At 35.8% G+C, this 17,793-nt stretch overlaps 1 protein-coding gene across 1 annotated transcript in view; it reads right to left on the bottom strand.

Annotated features, from left to right (window-relative positions):
* Nucleotides 1–17,793, bottom strand: part of LOC134527334 (protein espinas-like) — a 1,109,625-nt gene that overhangs the window by 228,080 nt on the left and 863,752 nt on the right. The window contains exon 4 of the mRNA XM_063359914.1: nt 4,468–4,741. Coding sequence (XP_063215984.1) covers nt 4,468–4,741 — 274 coding nt within the window. The remainder of the gene's footprint in view (nt 1–4,467; nt 4,742–17,793) is intronic.

The following is a 17,793-nucleotide window of genomic DNA, read 5'->3' as shown; positions in this document are numbered from 1 at the left end:
GAAAATGGTAAACAGAGACATATTTATTTCTTACATATACCATTAGAAAAAAGAAAAATTTTCTATAATTTCTATGATTTTCTATTTTCTATGTTCACCACTGGTCATAAAAATAATTTCTTTTTAATTTGTATGCAGCCTCCAAGAATGAGTTTTCGTATATTCATCCCTTGATTGGTGAATAAATTTGACATAATTATTTCACAGAAAGCCAACATCGTTTCGATGAAATATTGTTTCTAATCTTAAACCAAAGAGGCTTCACTTTTTTTTTATAAAAAATTAAGTCAAATTAAAATGGTGAAATCTGTTCAAAGGAGTGAAAATATGATATTCGGGTATTTTTCATTTACCTTATCCTGAGTTAATCAAGTTCTATAAACATTTCTGACTCAAGATGATACTTTCTGAAATGCTCCAAAACTCAATTTTAAGAATTGAAATTTTGTACTAATAGAGGATGAGAACGGGTAAAGTATTTATCTACTTGCTAGTTGTTTAATTATTATTGCACGTCACAAACAATATAAGTATGTTTACATCTCAATCCATGTTGGAACTAGATTATGATATACTTACGTCATACTGCATTACCAACCGTTCAAGTAACACCAGTAAAATGGCAGAAAAACTTTTATTTTAAATTCTGTCTTCTGATACTTCACTTTTATCATAAAGACATGTGATGTTCTCAACAATTCATTGCAACATTATTTGCCTGGAGTGTTCGATGGCAGAGTGCTTCCTTATGGTCAATATTCTGGCCTGTGTTTACGTCTCTAAGACTAACACAGAAATAATCACAGTGTAAATACGTCAAGAGCTCCGATGTGTCACATCCGAGAGGCGTGACCTCACACTCCGCCGCGGAGAGAGACATGACTGCTCCTGCAGTCGTCATGGCAGCAATATTCCGCGTTGGTTACCATTGCCTGGAGCATGTGTTGACGGCCACACACGGGAAAGTCGCGGACCCGGCCAGGAATAGAACTCGGTGCCCGTGTCCCACAAACGCCGAGACCCCTCCCATATGTGTCTTTTGTCGGTTTCCAATTGCTTTGATATGAACATGTTAGTATTTAATAATACTTTTAAAAACCTTATGTAATTTTTTGGTCTGAATAACGTGGCGACGGTTTTGCCCAGTTCCATAAACCCTAACACAGCCGGTCGGAAGCCTGAGCCTGCTAACTGCTAGTTCGGCACGCGGCCCTACAGTAGCAGCGCGGAGGGCGGCGTGCCGAGCGGCAGGTCGCTGACCTCCCCCCGCACTACCGCGAGACGCCTTTCAAACAGGTTCCCGCCGACTGCTATTTAGATGCGCTCTTTAAAAGAGAAAAGAGCCGACTACACGCTTGTTCCCTGCCGTTCCTCAAATACATCTCTCAGCTCCAGCACCGCGCGCCACTCAAACCCAGTTACATTGTTATTGTACATCCAGTAAAAAAATTACTTATTTATAAAAATTCTTTCTTTATAATACGCACCCACTGAAAATTAATTCCTTATTTTATATGCTTGTTTGTTGTATAGTATTTACTGAATTTTGCATATGTTTTATATGTAGTTATTTAAAGATATCAAAAGCCTGTAGAAGTGTTATCTGTTAAATGGTTTGGTAATATTATGAGTATATATAAATGCTAGTATACTGACAGAGAATAATATTTAGTTTTAGTGTATTACTACACTACTGTAAGTAACCATACTCACACATGATAGATCGGAACACACATATCTGTGGGTATGGTAACATCCTCCGATAAAGACAGCTCCTCCTTAGAGCGGGTCCACTTCACCTCTAATCTGGCGGGCAGATTTTCATACCAATCAACACCCTCTAACCACCACTCGTGTACCATTGGTTTTACCAATAACAGAGGATATAGCGAACATAATGGATCGAATATTCTTGCTACATTGGGCAGAATTCCGAACTTAATGCAGTTGCTGCTCATGGAGTGTGCATTGTAAGAGACACGGTCTAACCTAGTATTTCAGTGAAGACCAAGTACCTTCAAACTCGAATGCCCATCGGCATCGAACAACTGAGAAATAGGTTGTTGTAGTGGAGATGGTGGTAATTTGGCAAGAATCTCGTGACTGTTGCAATTTTATGGCTTCCTGCAGTGTATCTGCATCAGTGACTACATCATCCACATAGGTGTCAGCAACAAGAACACCTGTTGCATGTGGGTACTTTCGTTTCGCATCTTCTGCAATTTGGTGTAATTTTGGAATGGCAAGGAATGACACCATGTGTTTTTGCCATCAACCGGGTCACTTAAGTCCAAATGTAAAATAATTCTGTGATAGCCCTGGTTGCTGTGGATCCAGCAGTATTTTTCTGTGCATGTGCTGGACATCAGCTGGGAAAGCAATCTTACAAAGTTGCAAGCGAATAATAAGGTTACTTATGTCGCGCTAAAACTTCTTTCGTGACAGCAAAGTTCCATTTAGGGACTGTCCAAATGAGGTTTTTGCCGATGCATCAAATCTAATACGAAGTTTTGATGGTGATGCTCTCAGGTTTTAGAACACAGTGATGAAGGATGTAGTAACCAAGACTCGTGATGTATACTGCTTTAACCACTAGTTCCACGTGACCCACTGTAAGTAAACTGTCATAATTTTTTTATAAAGAACCTTAATCTTTGGCTGCCGAAAAAATCCTTGCTCTATATTTCTCAATCGTTTAAGTGCTCAAGATTTTGACTGCCAATTCTAGAGCCGTAGTTCTGACTGAAGAAGTTACTGTATAGCGACCATCAGATCCTCTTTTATGAGTAGTTCTGAATATATCTTTACACTGAACTTCTTCCCGAGTTTCAGAAATCACATATGGAATTTCATCCAGTTCCCAAAACTTCATGATACTAGAGACCACAGCTTCAATTTGATTTACCCCAACCATCGAAAAATGAAGTCCAATGCTGTTGGAGACCCAGGAATATTTTCGATACGGCCACCAGTTAACAAAAGAGGGTACATTTTGGCTCTAAGCAGCATTTAAATTGGACCAGGTGTTCCAAAGTTTGGGTCTGCCAGTTTAAGACTGCCCAGAAGAAGGATATATATTAGGCATCTTCTTACTTAGCTTGTTCAGAACCAGAGTGTCGAGGGTGAACATTTGCGCATCATCACCGATGGGCTGTAGCTTACAAGAGGAAGTTCCTTTCACGGATGTGATAAACACACCTGAGAGGCCCTGAATATGTCCTTAACACTTGTGTCGAGGGAAACCTAGCCTATGAAGTCACTGGCTTGTGATAAAATTAGCTAAACTACCCGAATCCAGTAGCACTCGACACTTTTAACTTATCACTAGCATCCCTAAGACAAACAATAGCTGTTGCCAACAAAATATTATGATGGCCAACAAAATATTATGATGGACCATTACTGGTCAAACCTGTTGTAAAAGATGGCTCACTGCTGTTATCAGTCAAAGGCACAGCTGTGATTGGTTCATTATTTGTTTCTAAGTTTTGGCTGGAGTGTGTCTTGTCGTCAAATTGTAGCAAAGTATTATGTCGTGATCCACAGGTTATGAAGTTGGTCATTGAATAGCAATACTTTGCCTTATGGAACTGTCGCTAGCAATTTATAAAAGCACCCAGTTTTTTGGTTAGTTTAAATCACTTCTTAGGGGAGGGTTCCACAAATTTGGAATACTGAAACAACGAGCGAGCATCTGCACAGAACATAAAATGTGGAGGTTTATTCTCCCCTAAAAGCCCCAAAAATAAATGTATCGAGTGAGGACCCGAAGATTCCCAGTTAGGTTGTAGTTGGCTTGGTTTGTGAACAGCCTTTAATTTTTTTCCACTCCCTAACGATTCTCATATCCATTGTCGACTTTCGAAAAATACTATGAACAGTTGCATTGTTGGTATGTGTTTTTGATCTGCGATTGTTAGCTCACAGACTCGTCTACGAGTTTAGTCCAGATTCTTCTCTCCAAAAAATATATTTAAAAAAGATCCCAAATATTTATCGATGTGCTCAATACCTTGAGGGCAGCAAAATTTGCCTGGATTTCTGATAATAGTTGCACTATGGTGGACGAATTTCCCGTGGCAGATGGTGCATTTACCAATGCTCTAATGTCGCGATTAACAATCAGTCTCTTGTTATCATACCACCATTGGAGAAGATCCATGCAATATCAAAATTATCCTCAGAGATTGAGGGACTGTATCAGAGAAAATTCTGTGCTTCCAATGACAGCTTCAAATGAACCGAATGAACATTCGAATAAAGGTTGTCCTGAAGTACGGAACACTAGACCCAGTGTGCACTAGAGGGATGGTTGTACTTAAGTAAGAAAATTTGTACATAGAGTGCACTAGAGTGAAGGTAGTTCTGAAGTAAGGAAAGCTTCACTTAGTGCGCACTTTATGGAAGGTAGTACTGAAGTAAGAAACGCTAGACACAGTACGCAATAGAGAGAAGGGCGGCACGCACCTGGTCGGGCCGCAGGCCAGGTGGCACCCACGTGTACTCCTCGAGCGCACACCCAGAGTCGTCGTCGGACTGGGAGTGGCGGTGAGGGTCGCAGGCGGGCGGCTGTCCGTAGGGCACGACCTTTCCCAGCAGCTTGTCTGCAGGGTCTGCCAGCGGCAGAGGTAGCCCCAGTGGCAGCGATGGCGGTGGAGGTCCCGCACCCTGCCCCAGAGGGTTGCTTGTCATCGGCGTTCCGTGGTTCTCTCGAGGAGACTTGCAGTTGCGACACACCTTCCTGCAACACAGAGCCACCCTTACAGGCCCTGTTCGCTTCATTCCCTTTCCTGCGCCTTCAACACAGCTTTATTAGTCAACATCTTACACCAAGCTCCAGCTTTCCTGAAACCCTCTTCTGCTCGTTTAACATAGCTTCCAAACAGCTGAACAAGTGACAATATCACTAACCTTTATCACTAACTCACATACTGCCTTGCACAGGTTCCTAAAAGCTTATCATGTTACACCTGCGCAGTACACACACAGTTATTTTGCTGTGTTGTGAGTGCATTACTGGAGATATAAAATGTAAATTTTAATTATTTAGGTCTGTTCCTATCCTCTGGGAAGAAAGTACATTCGATACAATAACCATTTTTTAATTAGAAATTTCTTTTTTTTAACAGTTTTTCTCTTCTGTGGGAACATAATTATCACAACATGAAGAGTATAATCAAGTTTCATGTAGTCTGCATTATTTACTTTTTTCATAAATATCCTAAAAACCAAAAAAAGGTTTTAAAAATGTGGCTTTTTTCAAATATTTACTTATGCTGCAAGATTTCTTTTCAAATGTAGTTTTAAGAAGTTGGTAAGTACACCTATATGTCCATCTTTAACGGTTTAGGTACCATCTTAATCAATCAAGGTATTCAATGTCTCCTTAGCGCTGAACACCGCCACAAGCCCGAGCGCTCCGCAGAGACGTACAGGAACCAGTCGTGCGGCCGAGGGTGACAGTCGCTCACACTTATACCTCGAGTGCAACTAAATACTGTACTACATTTTAAAACTAAAAAAAAACTGCCATATTAAATTATACCAGGTGGACGTTTTGACATAATACAAAAACCCAAAATGAATAAAGGGCCCAAGAACATGTTGACGGACGCTTGGGCCAGACCTGTGAAATCGAAGAATACAACCGATACACCAAGGCCATGGCAGACATTTTGCTCATAGGACCATTCCATCAAACCTGCAAACAGTATTCAGTATAGAATTCTACAATGCTTCTTTCAAGACTTTGATGAAAAATTATTATATCAATCTTTATTGTACATTTAGCAATGTTAAAGCTTCCGTAGTCAAGAGGTTTAACAAAACTTTCTGCACCAAGATGTGGAGACAGTTCACGGCTGACGAAAAGTACAAATAGTTGGATATATTGCGGAACCTATTAAGTGAATACAATTCCACGGTGCACTCAATGACGAAAAAAGAAGCCTAAATATCTAAAGGACGTTCGCCCGCTTCGGACAGTATTTTCTATCAGGATGATGACACCACCTTGAAAGCAGAAAGCAAATGTCGGTGATATTGTGCGGGTCCCAAGCATGAAGGCGTCTTTGGGAAAGGTTTCACTGCGAATCGGAGCCCCGAACTGTTTTATGTGACACCCGTTCGTGAATAGGTTCTCAGGACCTTCCATTTCGAAGGTATGGACCAGGTGCGTATTCGCGGTGGCTTCTATGGATGATATACAGCCTACAATGCATCCCGAAAAGTATTTGGTGGCGTATATTATCAAATGAAGAAATTGATAATACTATATCAAATGGTGGGGCTTCCCATCTGTTTTTAATTCGTGAGTAGCATATGCGGAATAGGCTTAAAGGCCAATAAGTATTTGAACTTGTAACAGAGTTAAATTTTAATTAATAATGTATTTATGTTGTTATATTTTAGTAAACTCTTACAGAAATAAGCAAAAGGATTTCAGAATATAAAAATTGTTGCCATATATAATTATTTATATGCTATATTTAATTAAGTATTTTAAGATTCATTTACGATTTTTATAACTGACCAAGAATATAACCAATGACGGGTTCATGTCAAACGAAATAATATGTTTATAAATAATTTTTTAAGTTATTATTTTATACTTTTTATAACGCGTTATAGAAAAAAACATGAAATAATTTTTACAATGCGCGCGCACCACGTTACGAGAATTTCACAGGAACATGGCGGACCCACGTGTATGAATATAAACCCAAATTAGTTACTGTCATAAACATTAGGGGACATAATGAACGTATTTTTGTGCCAAATGCAAATTTATGAAAGGGAAACAGCCCAGGAATATATTTGTAAACATAAATAGGTAGTCATAGTAAACAGTAATTTCAAGTTTTAAAAAGCCTAAGGATACGGGTATTAAGATATTATAATACATATTCTCCTTACAATCTTCTACCAGACTTATTAGCGCACTAAATATAGTGCGCCATTAATAAGCTAAAGGAGCATGGTTCAAAACTCGGCAATGTATGATATTCATACTTTTTTATTACAGGCTACTGGATTATACAAAATGTGCTTTAAGCATATATAAATAGTTTTTTATCGTATTGCTATCATATTATTAAATACATAACTCAGTACATTAGATTATTTAATACTATGTAGGCCTATATCCTCTACTTTTACTCAAATATAAAATTAATTATATTTGTTAAGAAATGACTTTCCTTGAATTAGGATAGGTAATAAAAATAAAACTTTATAATAATACAACTAATAATGTTCGCAGGCTTTTACGTTCATGTAGGCCTATATCCTCTACCTTTACTCAAATATAAAATTAATTATATTTGTTAAGAAATGACTTTCCTTGAATTAGCATAGGTAATAAAAACAAAACTTTATAATAATACAACAAATAATGTTCGCAGGCTTTTACGTCCATAGTCTGAGTAGGTAACTGCTCCCTGATGATGGCAACTGCAATGTCGTTAGAAACGTCGGTGAATTATTCGCCAAGGACGCGAACCCAGAAGTCAAGGTACTTCAATAATACAACTATTCTTTCATCCTTAATAATATTTTGTCATCTAGCATAAAGTCTTTTTCGTTTTTATCGGAGCCGTATCATTATATATTTTAACCTTTCACTCTGCAAATCCAATGATTCTAGAGTCAACGTAGCTGCTACGATAGCGCATTCTAGCGGCGGGTACGGAACTACGTGAGAGTCGCGTTCAGAAATTGAGTTATTGATATTGAATACTGGTCCATACAATTAAAATCATTTATTTATTGTAAATATTAGGGATATAAATTGTCTGTATAAACTTTTTCAAGTATATTTTCAAGTGTATTTATATAAGTGAGTTTATAATAATGTATCTATAATTTAAATCAGTTATAAATTATTAAATCAATTTTAATAAATTATTAAAATTGATTAAATATGACAAACATGCAGCATGTTAATTGATTATATTATTAATTAAAAAAAAAGATTATTTTACTAAATTAAATAATTAATTTTATACACTTGTTTATATTAACACTGAATACTAACTATTAATTTAATAAATTTAATTTCATTTAATTTAAAATTATTTTAGTTTCTCTTAAATCAAATTGAGTATAACTTATAACCCACGTACAAATGTACACATACCTTATTTTTGTTATTAACCCTGTAATAATTCATTCCATTATCTTTTAATTCACACGAAACTAAAAGTAAAAAAGTGATAAAAATTAGAAGTCAGGTTTTTGTTTCAATACAATGTAAAAAAATTAAGTTTTAATGAAAAATCAAGTATAACTTCTAGCGTGCGTGCGTACGTAAGTACACACACCTTATAATTTTTTTTTAATATTTCATATAAATATTTTTTAAGATTTCAAAGGTTTTCAAAATGGCAACCATTATGGCTGACAATACGGCGATCTCTATGATACCTGATTATCTAGTGATTGACGCCGCTGCACTCTAGCAAGGAAAATGCACACCAAAATTATGGTAGCCAACTCTAGCAGACGAAAACGAGACATTAAACGTGGCAGTTACAATATGGCTGCCATGACGTCATATTAGCGGGAATAATATGTGCCTTGGTATTGGTGATGGGGGTCAGTCTGCAGGTAGTCACCACGCAGGAAGGACGTACTTAAATGCATTCGTAGAGTTCAAACAAAAAACTCTAAACTCAATATAGCAGAATGTTTAATAAACCAAGATGGCAGCCAAAATGTCAGGTCATTGAAGGTGAATGTTCTTAGATAATGTTCGCCTCCTCGGTACTCGCACGGGCTCCGGGCGCCAGGAGCCAGGCGCCGGACCGACTACGTATTATATACTAAGTACTCATCAAAGTTCATTTTGCTAATAATTAGTGGAAAAGAAAAGGTTAACTCAGCCAATATTATAAAATATCACTACTATTACGTTGTTTGTCTTATTAGATGGTTTATCAACTGCTGCCAGATATTTTAAATATATTTTACTGATTTTAATTTTTATATTGGCCTCAGTTTTGTGTATGAAACTGTATTATCATGCACTTTATTGCAAATAAAATTTAAAAAAAAATCACTTCAAGATATTTATATATTTTTGATACCCATCAATTTTACGACATTTGTACACCAACTGTAACATATTCAATGATATTTTAATTTTATAGTGCTATTAAAAATTAATGGATTAGCAAAATCACATAAAAATATCAGTTGCTGGATTATATTTTTTCTTCAGTTTTTTTTTTTTTTTAAATAATCCATGCCGTGTAAATAATAGTTTACTATTTTCCCATACATATTTTCCAAATGGTTCAATTTATACCAATAAAATTTTTAAATGAATCAATAATATTATATATTTACTTTAAAAATAAGAAAAATGTACGAAAACCAAATGCAAAGCCTAAGTAAACGGTGCAGCACTGTGGCAGTTGTCCTGGTAGAACAAGGCTAGGCAAGGCGGGCGAAGGAGACACACACTCGCGCCGGAATGCCCGAGTTGCTATCGCGTCTCGTCTCAGTATCGCAGCGCCAGGCTCACTGGAGAGTGAAGACAGCGAAGAGGGATCACTTCATGGTCACGTTTACTTCCGAAAATACCGTTAGGAACATAGTGTTAACGTAATCCATAGAGGCGGTGGTAAAGGGAAACACTGCACGCTGTTTCAGTGTCTGGAGTGTCGATGCTTCCGGGCTGTGTAGTGTACCAGTCCCACTTCATGGTGAAATTTATTTGGGAAAATACGAATTTAACAATTAAAGTTGAGTAAATTTAACATTTATTATGTCATAAACTTACTTATTATAATTTTAAATTATCAGCTTAGCATAAACAATTTTTATTCGGGTTAAGTTACTAGCAAACCACAGACGTAAGGGCAGAGCCATAATAACAAATTAAGATATACATTTTTATTTTAGTGCAACTGGTTTTAAAAATCATTGTGCTGTTTGGTGAGCTGTATGAACCGGCCTGGCCGTGACGGGGTGTGTGTACCGGACTACAGAGCGTCCCACTCTCAGATTGTGTGGAAGTAAATGGGTGCTCTCTCTCTCTCTCTCTCTCTCTCCAACACACGCCGACTGCCGTTAGCGCTGTCCTTCTCTCACCGTGCGCTTTTGCCATATCTCATACGAATGTTAAATGGTATTTTTTGGACAAAGCATTCTTGCATATCGTATAGCGTTGAAATACGCTTCAGGCATTTGATGGGACCAAAAAATTAAACAAAGGTAACTTCCTTACTGGGAACAATTTTTAAGTATTCCAAAAAGTATCACATTAAAAAATTAACCTATTCAGATTTTTGACGTGACAACGTCTAATAAATCGATGAACGCCGGCTGCACGCACGAAAAGTTTCCCGTAACGCACATTGTCCCGTTACGCTGTGTCCCATTACGCTCATTGTACGCTTGCACCGCATCTATCTCTCTTCCACTCGATTGGAACAACCATCGATTTTACTTTTTCGAGGCACATTAATCTTGAAACACTCCCATTCATTTCCTACTTTTCCGTTAAATAGCAAACATGTATAAAAGTTATAGTTAAAATAATCTCTTCGTTAAAGTAATAAACATATTTGAATAAATGAGTGCAAATAAAAGTAAATTTATCAATTAAATTGTAGATTTCATTTCACTACTTCTTTGTATCCATACAAAATAGTGATAATTCAATAAAAATGATTCAATTTTATTCATAAAAGTATGCAATCATTTCATCAATGTTCTGTTATGACGTTGTTACTTTAAACTATAGTCCGTAAACCGACTTTACAGACAACCAATTTTTTTTTGTTTGAAAATTCATTTTAAGGACGCCACCTAATAAATTTCAATTAAAAAACGCTCCATGATTCAGTTATATATGAATATTTATTACCATAAAATGCATTTCCTCATAAAATGACACATCAAAAAGTTGATCAGCGGCAAAGTTATTTGCTATTAAAGTTAGATAGGGGTCGCAAGCGTAAAATATGTTCACGATGAATGGAATCTCTTTAAAAGCTACAACATCTCAATTGCTCGCGTCCATGGCTGAGAGACGTGTCTTACAAGCGCGAGAGCGCGCTCTGATGGTGGCTCGCTCCTGAACTGTTGTTGTCGTAAGACAAAACACAGCCTTGTGATGGGAGATTTGAGTTCTGTCTTGCCAGCAAGTTCAAAGAAATAGGCTTCCTTTGTCAGCTATTTCCTACAACACGCATTTCTGAAAGACAATCTGCCAGTTAGTGTCGTGTCTCGCAACCAAGCAACGGTGTTGTGTCTTGTGACTCGATTCAGTTACAATTTTGACGGTTTTAAGTCACATGTAGTTTTATTTTCTGTCTTTATCTTAATCACATATATGTAAACTATTAAATGTGGAACACATTATAAAACTACATTGGTAGGCTACGAGGGAGGGAGTTGTGTTGAAAATATTTTTTAGTATTTAACAAATAAACATTACTGTAAAGCTTAGGTAAACTTTAGTAAGTGGTAGCGATAGTGTTTAAAATGTATGTGTTGGTATTAACTTCTTTATCAAATTCACTTTACAATTATCGTATAAATTCGTAACAATGAATGTATGTGAACGATTTATTGTAGCAAGTTAGAATAAAAAAAATATGGAAATATTTTTATTAATATACCAAGTTTTTAAAACAGACTAAAAAGTATAAAAAGTATAAACTAATTTATCCTAACCCCATACATATTTATAACACCAGATTTTCAACCCAATTCAGAATGTGCTAAAAATTTGTAACTCTGAATTTTTACTACCTATGAAAATACTTGTAAGATTTTGAACGCAAAACGTGGGGCGCATGCAACATATGATTTATGCATGAATAGTTAACCTAAAGTCACTAAAAATTTATCGCACTGCATAATAAATGTACTGTTGTACGAGTTTTCTCAACGACAGTTACTGCTACACTCTTTACTATTATTTTATTTATCATATTTTATGATTGAATATTAATATATATATTAAGGATTATGATATACAAAGGATTAATTATTTTATTCTTTTATATTATTTCTGTGTTTGAAGACTGTTATTATTATTGTTTTCAATAATCATTAAATTCCAATTTGTAGTCCTTAGCAATGGGCAGACCAAGCAAGCACCCTCTCGAATGCGACAAAAACGTTGTACACCATTACTGCAGTTGATGAATCTCGCAAAGCCACTACTTATGGAAAGACGCCACCAAGTTATGTAATTACAACTGAAAACAATAGTGTCGGTCTCTCAGACGTGCTTAAGTCAGATGAAGAAAAATTCAAAGTAATGCTGCGTCGAAATATATTCGTTAGTGATGGTGGTGTTGACGGAGCTATGGGTATAGCTAAGAAGGACCAGCTCAAAATGGTGAACTGCCTGAATCACTGTTGATTCAATTTGATGACGTCACTAATGGTGGCTGGCTGAGACTGAGGCGGCGATGTTCCAACTGCTCTGCCAGAGCAACGTTTCAAGGCTTTAGAGGATATGGAATTATTGAACGTCCACTGGTTCCACTTATCCTGAATTGGGATTTAAGGTACATCAGTTGTAGGATGCTAAACCGACTAAGGATGTCATATATTGGCAAAATAAACTTTTTCTAACGGTCATTTTACGTGGCATAAGTCGTGTAAACAGCCTAAATTGATTGGCTTTCAAAAAAACCACACAAGTCATTAGCCGAGGTGCAAATATTAAGAGCTGTCTTAGGTTGGATGGGTGACCGCTGATGGCATGTTCACCTATCGAACCGATTAGTTGTCGCTGTCTATTGAAATGTGTACTCTTTACTACGAGTGTACTAATTGCGGGTGACTTGCTGTTGTCAGTCATTCTCCAGCTCGAAAGGTTTGCATTTGATTTTGATGAAATTTATGTGGGACCACCTGTATAACCTATGAAATTAAAAAAAAAAATCGTTGTTAACTGTTCAACCCAGTAAAACAAATATGCGTACAGATATATATGGGTTGAACTGAGAACATCCTCTTTTGACGTGACAATGTCTAATAAATCGATGAACGCCGGCTGCACGCACGAACAAGTGTCACGTAATGCACATTGTCCCACTACGGATGTGTCCTGTTATGCTCATTGTACGCATGCGTGGCATTTCTCTTCCACTCGATTGGAACAACCATCGATTTGACTTTTCAATCATATTTTCTTCGTTTGAATTATTAATATTATGTAATTTAACAATCATCCACCGATTTTCAGCACAATCGGTACGGTTATTAATTTCCCGCCTACCACTATAAGAAATAAACATGGCGGACTACATACGTTTTTAAAACTTCCACAACACAAAACAAAATTTTTATAAATATATATATACAAAATCTGAAACACTTGTTTCCAATATGGCCTCGTGGCCGTGAGGTTAGCATCGCTGACTACCAATCCAAAGGTTGACGAATCGAATCCCGGCCACTGCGGTATTTTCATTTTTGTACTTGTAAAAATAAATACGGCGCGCGCGACACTACAAAAGTAATAAATATATTTGAATTAATTAATGCAAATAAAAGTAAATTTATTAATTAAATTGTAGATTCCATTTCACTCCTTCTTTGTATACATACAAAATACATAGTGATAATTCAATAAAAATGATTTAATTTTATTCATAAAAGTATGCAGAGGTAGATTTAATCATACAAAAGATATAAAAATTTTAAAAAAATTTCTTCCTCAAAGAAAATAATATTTTTAATGCCTAAATGGTTTGGTTGGAAAAACCTATTACGGCTCAGTCTCAGGCCGAATATGATATTTCATTTTCTTCTGGGTCAATCATTTAATCAATGTTTTGTCATTACGTTGTCACGTTAAACTATCGTCCGTAAACCGACTTTACAGACAACCAATTTTTTTTATGATATCAATTAAAAACCAAAACACATGAATCTGTGTGTTTGTGGTTTTATCCTTGCCGATTATATAAGCATTTAATGACAACCAGTGTAAATCAGCATTGGAGTTTGTCCATGAAATTATGCTGTTATGAAAAAAACATGGCAAAGATCTTCAGAGCTTTGTCTGCAGCTGAAGAACTGTATTTCAAGTACTATAAGTTCAACTCGTGGACGTACTTCAAAGCAATCTTTTATAAGATATGTTGCAAGTAAATAACTTATTTTTCAACCAACTAAAAATGTCAGCAAGTTTGAATAAATATTTCACGTGTAAAGGATTCCTGAAAACTGTAATATTAAAGATCGATATCTTCAGGAGGTTTTTCTTAAGGCGTGGAAATGTGTAGCCGCTAATGCAGAGTATTGGAAGCATAATTTTTAGGCCCTTAAGAGCGTCTCTGTGCGTTTATTAACCCAATAGCAACCACAGAGAATAGTGTTTATCACTAAGGCTTACTTCGTCATTAGTCGCAAGAATTTTGAGGTAAACTAAAAAGGTGCGCATGGTAGATTCTTAGAGCCAGATAATTTCCACCGGTCACCCAGCAAAGAGATAAGGTGAAAGTTAGGTGAAGGTGTGTAGCCGCCATGTAATCACAACGATGAATGATAGCCTACGGTACGACCTTGTGTGCTATTACACAGCTGTTGTGTGGTAGCCTACATAATCAGCTTGCTCAACCATTTTTTTTGTTTGCAAACTGGGCGTCACGTATGCTTTATTTATGTAACTTCCTTAGGTTCATATTTAAATTTAAGGTAAGGTGCATTTTTTTTTGTGGTTTTATATTGTTACGTAATAACTTCGTAATGTGAATATTTTGTGTGCTCTAAATCAGATAATTATGTTCACTATATAAGTATGTTGTGAAGTGCCTCAAGACTGGACTATAATATAAAAGAACTATAAAAGAATTTTGAAAAAAAAAGCATAAATACTTGCAATCTTGGTTTAGGAACAGAGCCCATAATTGCAAAGTATTCGTTACCAGTTTTAAGATCTTGTGATGATATCTATGATCATTTTGGTTGTTGTGAGGTGACTTGCACCTTCTTTTTTGGTCAGCTATAATGTGAACACATACTTTTAACTTCGGGTTTTAAATACACTGGATGTATGTGGTGATTAGGGTGAGTTTTTTGCTTTATGTCCTCAGGAACGAATAAGGTTATTTATTTTCGGCTGATGTATTATATATACCTATATTCTTTTCTTTTAGCGGTCCTCGTGTTGGTGTGATACATCTCGGCCATGGGTTATTAATTTCTTTTTTTTTTTTTTTTAATAAAGACGGAGTATTTCACCTTCTCGAACGGCTTTTAAATGCTACTAATAAGTATTTACAGGAAAATTCTTCAATTTTTTTTTCTTCCTTCACATGCAGCATGTGGCGCATTAGTTTTACTTCTTTGGAACTCCACCCGGCTATATCATAACAGAAATCCAAACTAAATAATAAACGTAAATCGTAATCAAGATTATTGAAAATGACTCAACAAAATTGGTAATGTAATTTTTTTAAAGTAATTTAATTGTCTATTCTATTTTTATTGTGGGACCCTCAAAAAGATAAATAAATTATATTAAAGTTAAAGTGCAACAAATAATACTCAAAAAGGAATGCTCTTTTTGTGATATATCTTGTTCTAAGAAATAAACAAAAGGTGGACCTCCGAATTCGGTTTGTATGAATTGCTTTTAGCTGTTTTGGCCTAAAGTTTATTTTTAAAGTATTTTCCCTTATGTTATTAAGTTTTTTTTCTCCGCCTATTGTATGGGGAACGTGGCGAACCCGTCGGCACAGATTTTTTTATTTTATTCTGTCTCTGTACTTTCAAGTCTGGAGTGCCATCGATCCTAAGGTTCATGGAGCTTTCAATGTCAAACTGTCCCTTGCTGGCAAACCTAACCTAGGAGGGATGGTTGGCAGACTTGAAGGAACGGCTTCCGGGACGCGCTGGTCTGCGCGTGTGACTGATTCTCCGCCAAGCCGTGTCAATGCCGCGTTGCTGAGTCAGCTAGCGCTAGTCAGTGCTGCCTCCGGCACTCGGTCAGTGGCACTCGCAGAGTATCGCCACCATCGTTTACACACACATACCGGTACTACCAATGTTTTATTTCTTATTCGTCAGCAACAGATAAGGATTGTGGAATAGCCTGTATAAATAAACTGCACTGACAATACTTCAAATATAATTTTAATACATTTATAACTGTGCACTATGTATGATTGCCAAATGTTTGTGACACCTGATGAATTAAAGAAACAACTCTAGGAGCAAGTGAATAATTTGTTACTTATATTTGTTTAACCAGCTCTTACAACAAATGAAACTTGCCCTATGGCTATCGATACTCGGATTTTAAGAAGATTAGATAGATAACCATGATGCAAACACCATATAAACAGGTTGAGAAAACGAGAGAGAATCACCGATATAATGGAGGCCAATGAACAAATACTAAGAAAGGTTAATTAAATTACCATACTGACTTATGTTAAAAGCAGCATGACTCAGGATATTTAATTAGCTGGATGTAGTAGGTTGAAAGTGAGAAGTCACAGTCAGGATAATAAAAGTTGAGATAAAAAATAAAGTTTAAAGCTAAAATTGAGAATATTTAGGTGTTTCAGACTAGGCTAACATAGAAAAAAAACTGATATATATATATAAAAATAAATAAGACCAAATTTGAAAAAGAGGGGAAAATAATTGATAGTAACTCTTAACAGGCTCTGGGTTTCCTAGTGTGTTTACAGATACAGAACAGCACCAGATAATGAAGGCATTCCAGTACGAGCCAGAACAAAATAACTACACTTATGGAAGAGTTCAATAAAGGTAGTGCAGAAAGCCATTGCAAGTAGCTATAAATGTACAAAACAAGGGGGAAACGTTAAAAGAATTTAAAATAATAGTTTTGTTGATGATAAAAAGTACCAGTTAAAGATAATAAAGTAAATAAAAAGGTTTTAGTGCCTATTAAAATTTTGTATATTGAAGTTAAGGCTATAACTATAAGAAAGTAATTAAAGTCCATAACTCACAGTTACATGGGATAAATAGTGGTTTTACAGTACTTTGAAATAAGTAATTAAGTTAAGAGGCTAATGTAAGAGTTATTGTTATAAAATAGAAATCTGATACATTATTAGTTACAAAAGTAATGCACCAGGTTTTAAAATAGAAATAAACAGAAGAATGATAATCAGATCAAATAAATGAAAGTCCAAGTTCAGGTCAACATTACTGCCACAGAAATAAAATTCAAATCCAATCGCAATAATTAATGTCCTAGCATGTACACCAGAGAATACAATAGAGCTATGTAAACTAGTCAAAGAGGAAACATTTTAAAAATTTTACTGAGGTAATTTTAGATGATTTAAACAGAGCTTAAGGAGAAGTAATTGCACAGGTACAAATTTGGTCAAGACACAATAGAGGATTAACATTTAACGGATAAGTAGCAAATTGGTGTTGTGATTTAGAAATTACAAGTAAAGTAGAAAATATTTTCAATAATGAACAAAATTTTGCCGAGAAATTAGGAGAGATGATTTAACAAGTACAGCCGAATCATTTGGGCCTAGTAAATATATCAAATCAATTTATCAATACTAATCAGACAGTATCAAAAAATTTTCAACGAAGTTAAAAGTGAATTTAAAAATAGAACAAAACTTCTTACTGAACTTGGGAACACAGGAACATAAGATCAAACAAACACGTTTTCGAATGGAAATTTTAGGAAATGTAGTTCACACAAGACACCAGCCGTTTTGATTCCTTCTACTAACTCAAGATAATAATTTTAAAATAAGGTAACATTTAAAGCCAGGATGGCTACGTGTAAGCAATTTCAGTGGAAGAAGTTTA

This window comes from Bacillus rossius, chromosome 1, assembly GCF_032445375.1.
Source record: "Bacillus rossius redtenbacheri isolate Brsri chromosome 1, Brsri_v3, whole genome shotgun sequence".
Lineage (NCBI taxonomy): Eukaryota > Metazoa > Arthropoda > Insecta > Phasmatodea > Bacillidae > Bacillus > Bacillus rossius.
Note: the sequence above shows the minus strand (reverse complement) of the source record. Positions and strands in the feature narration are given on the sequence as shown.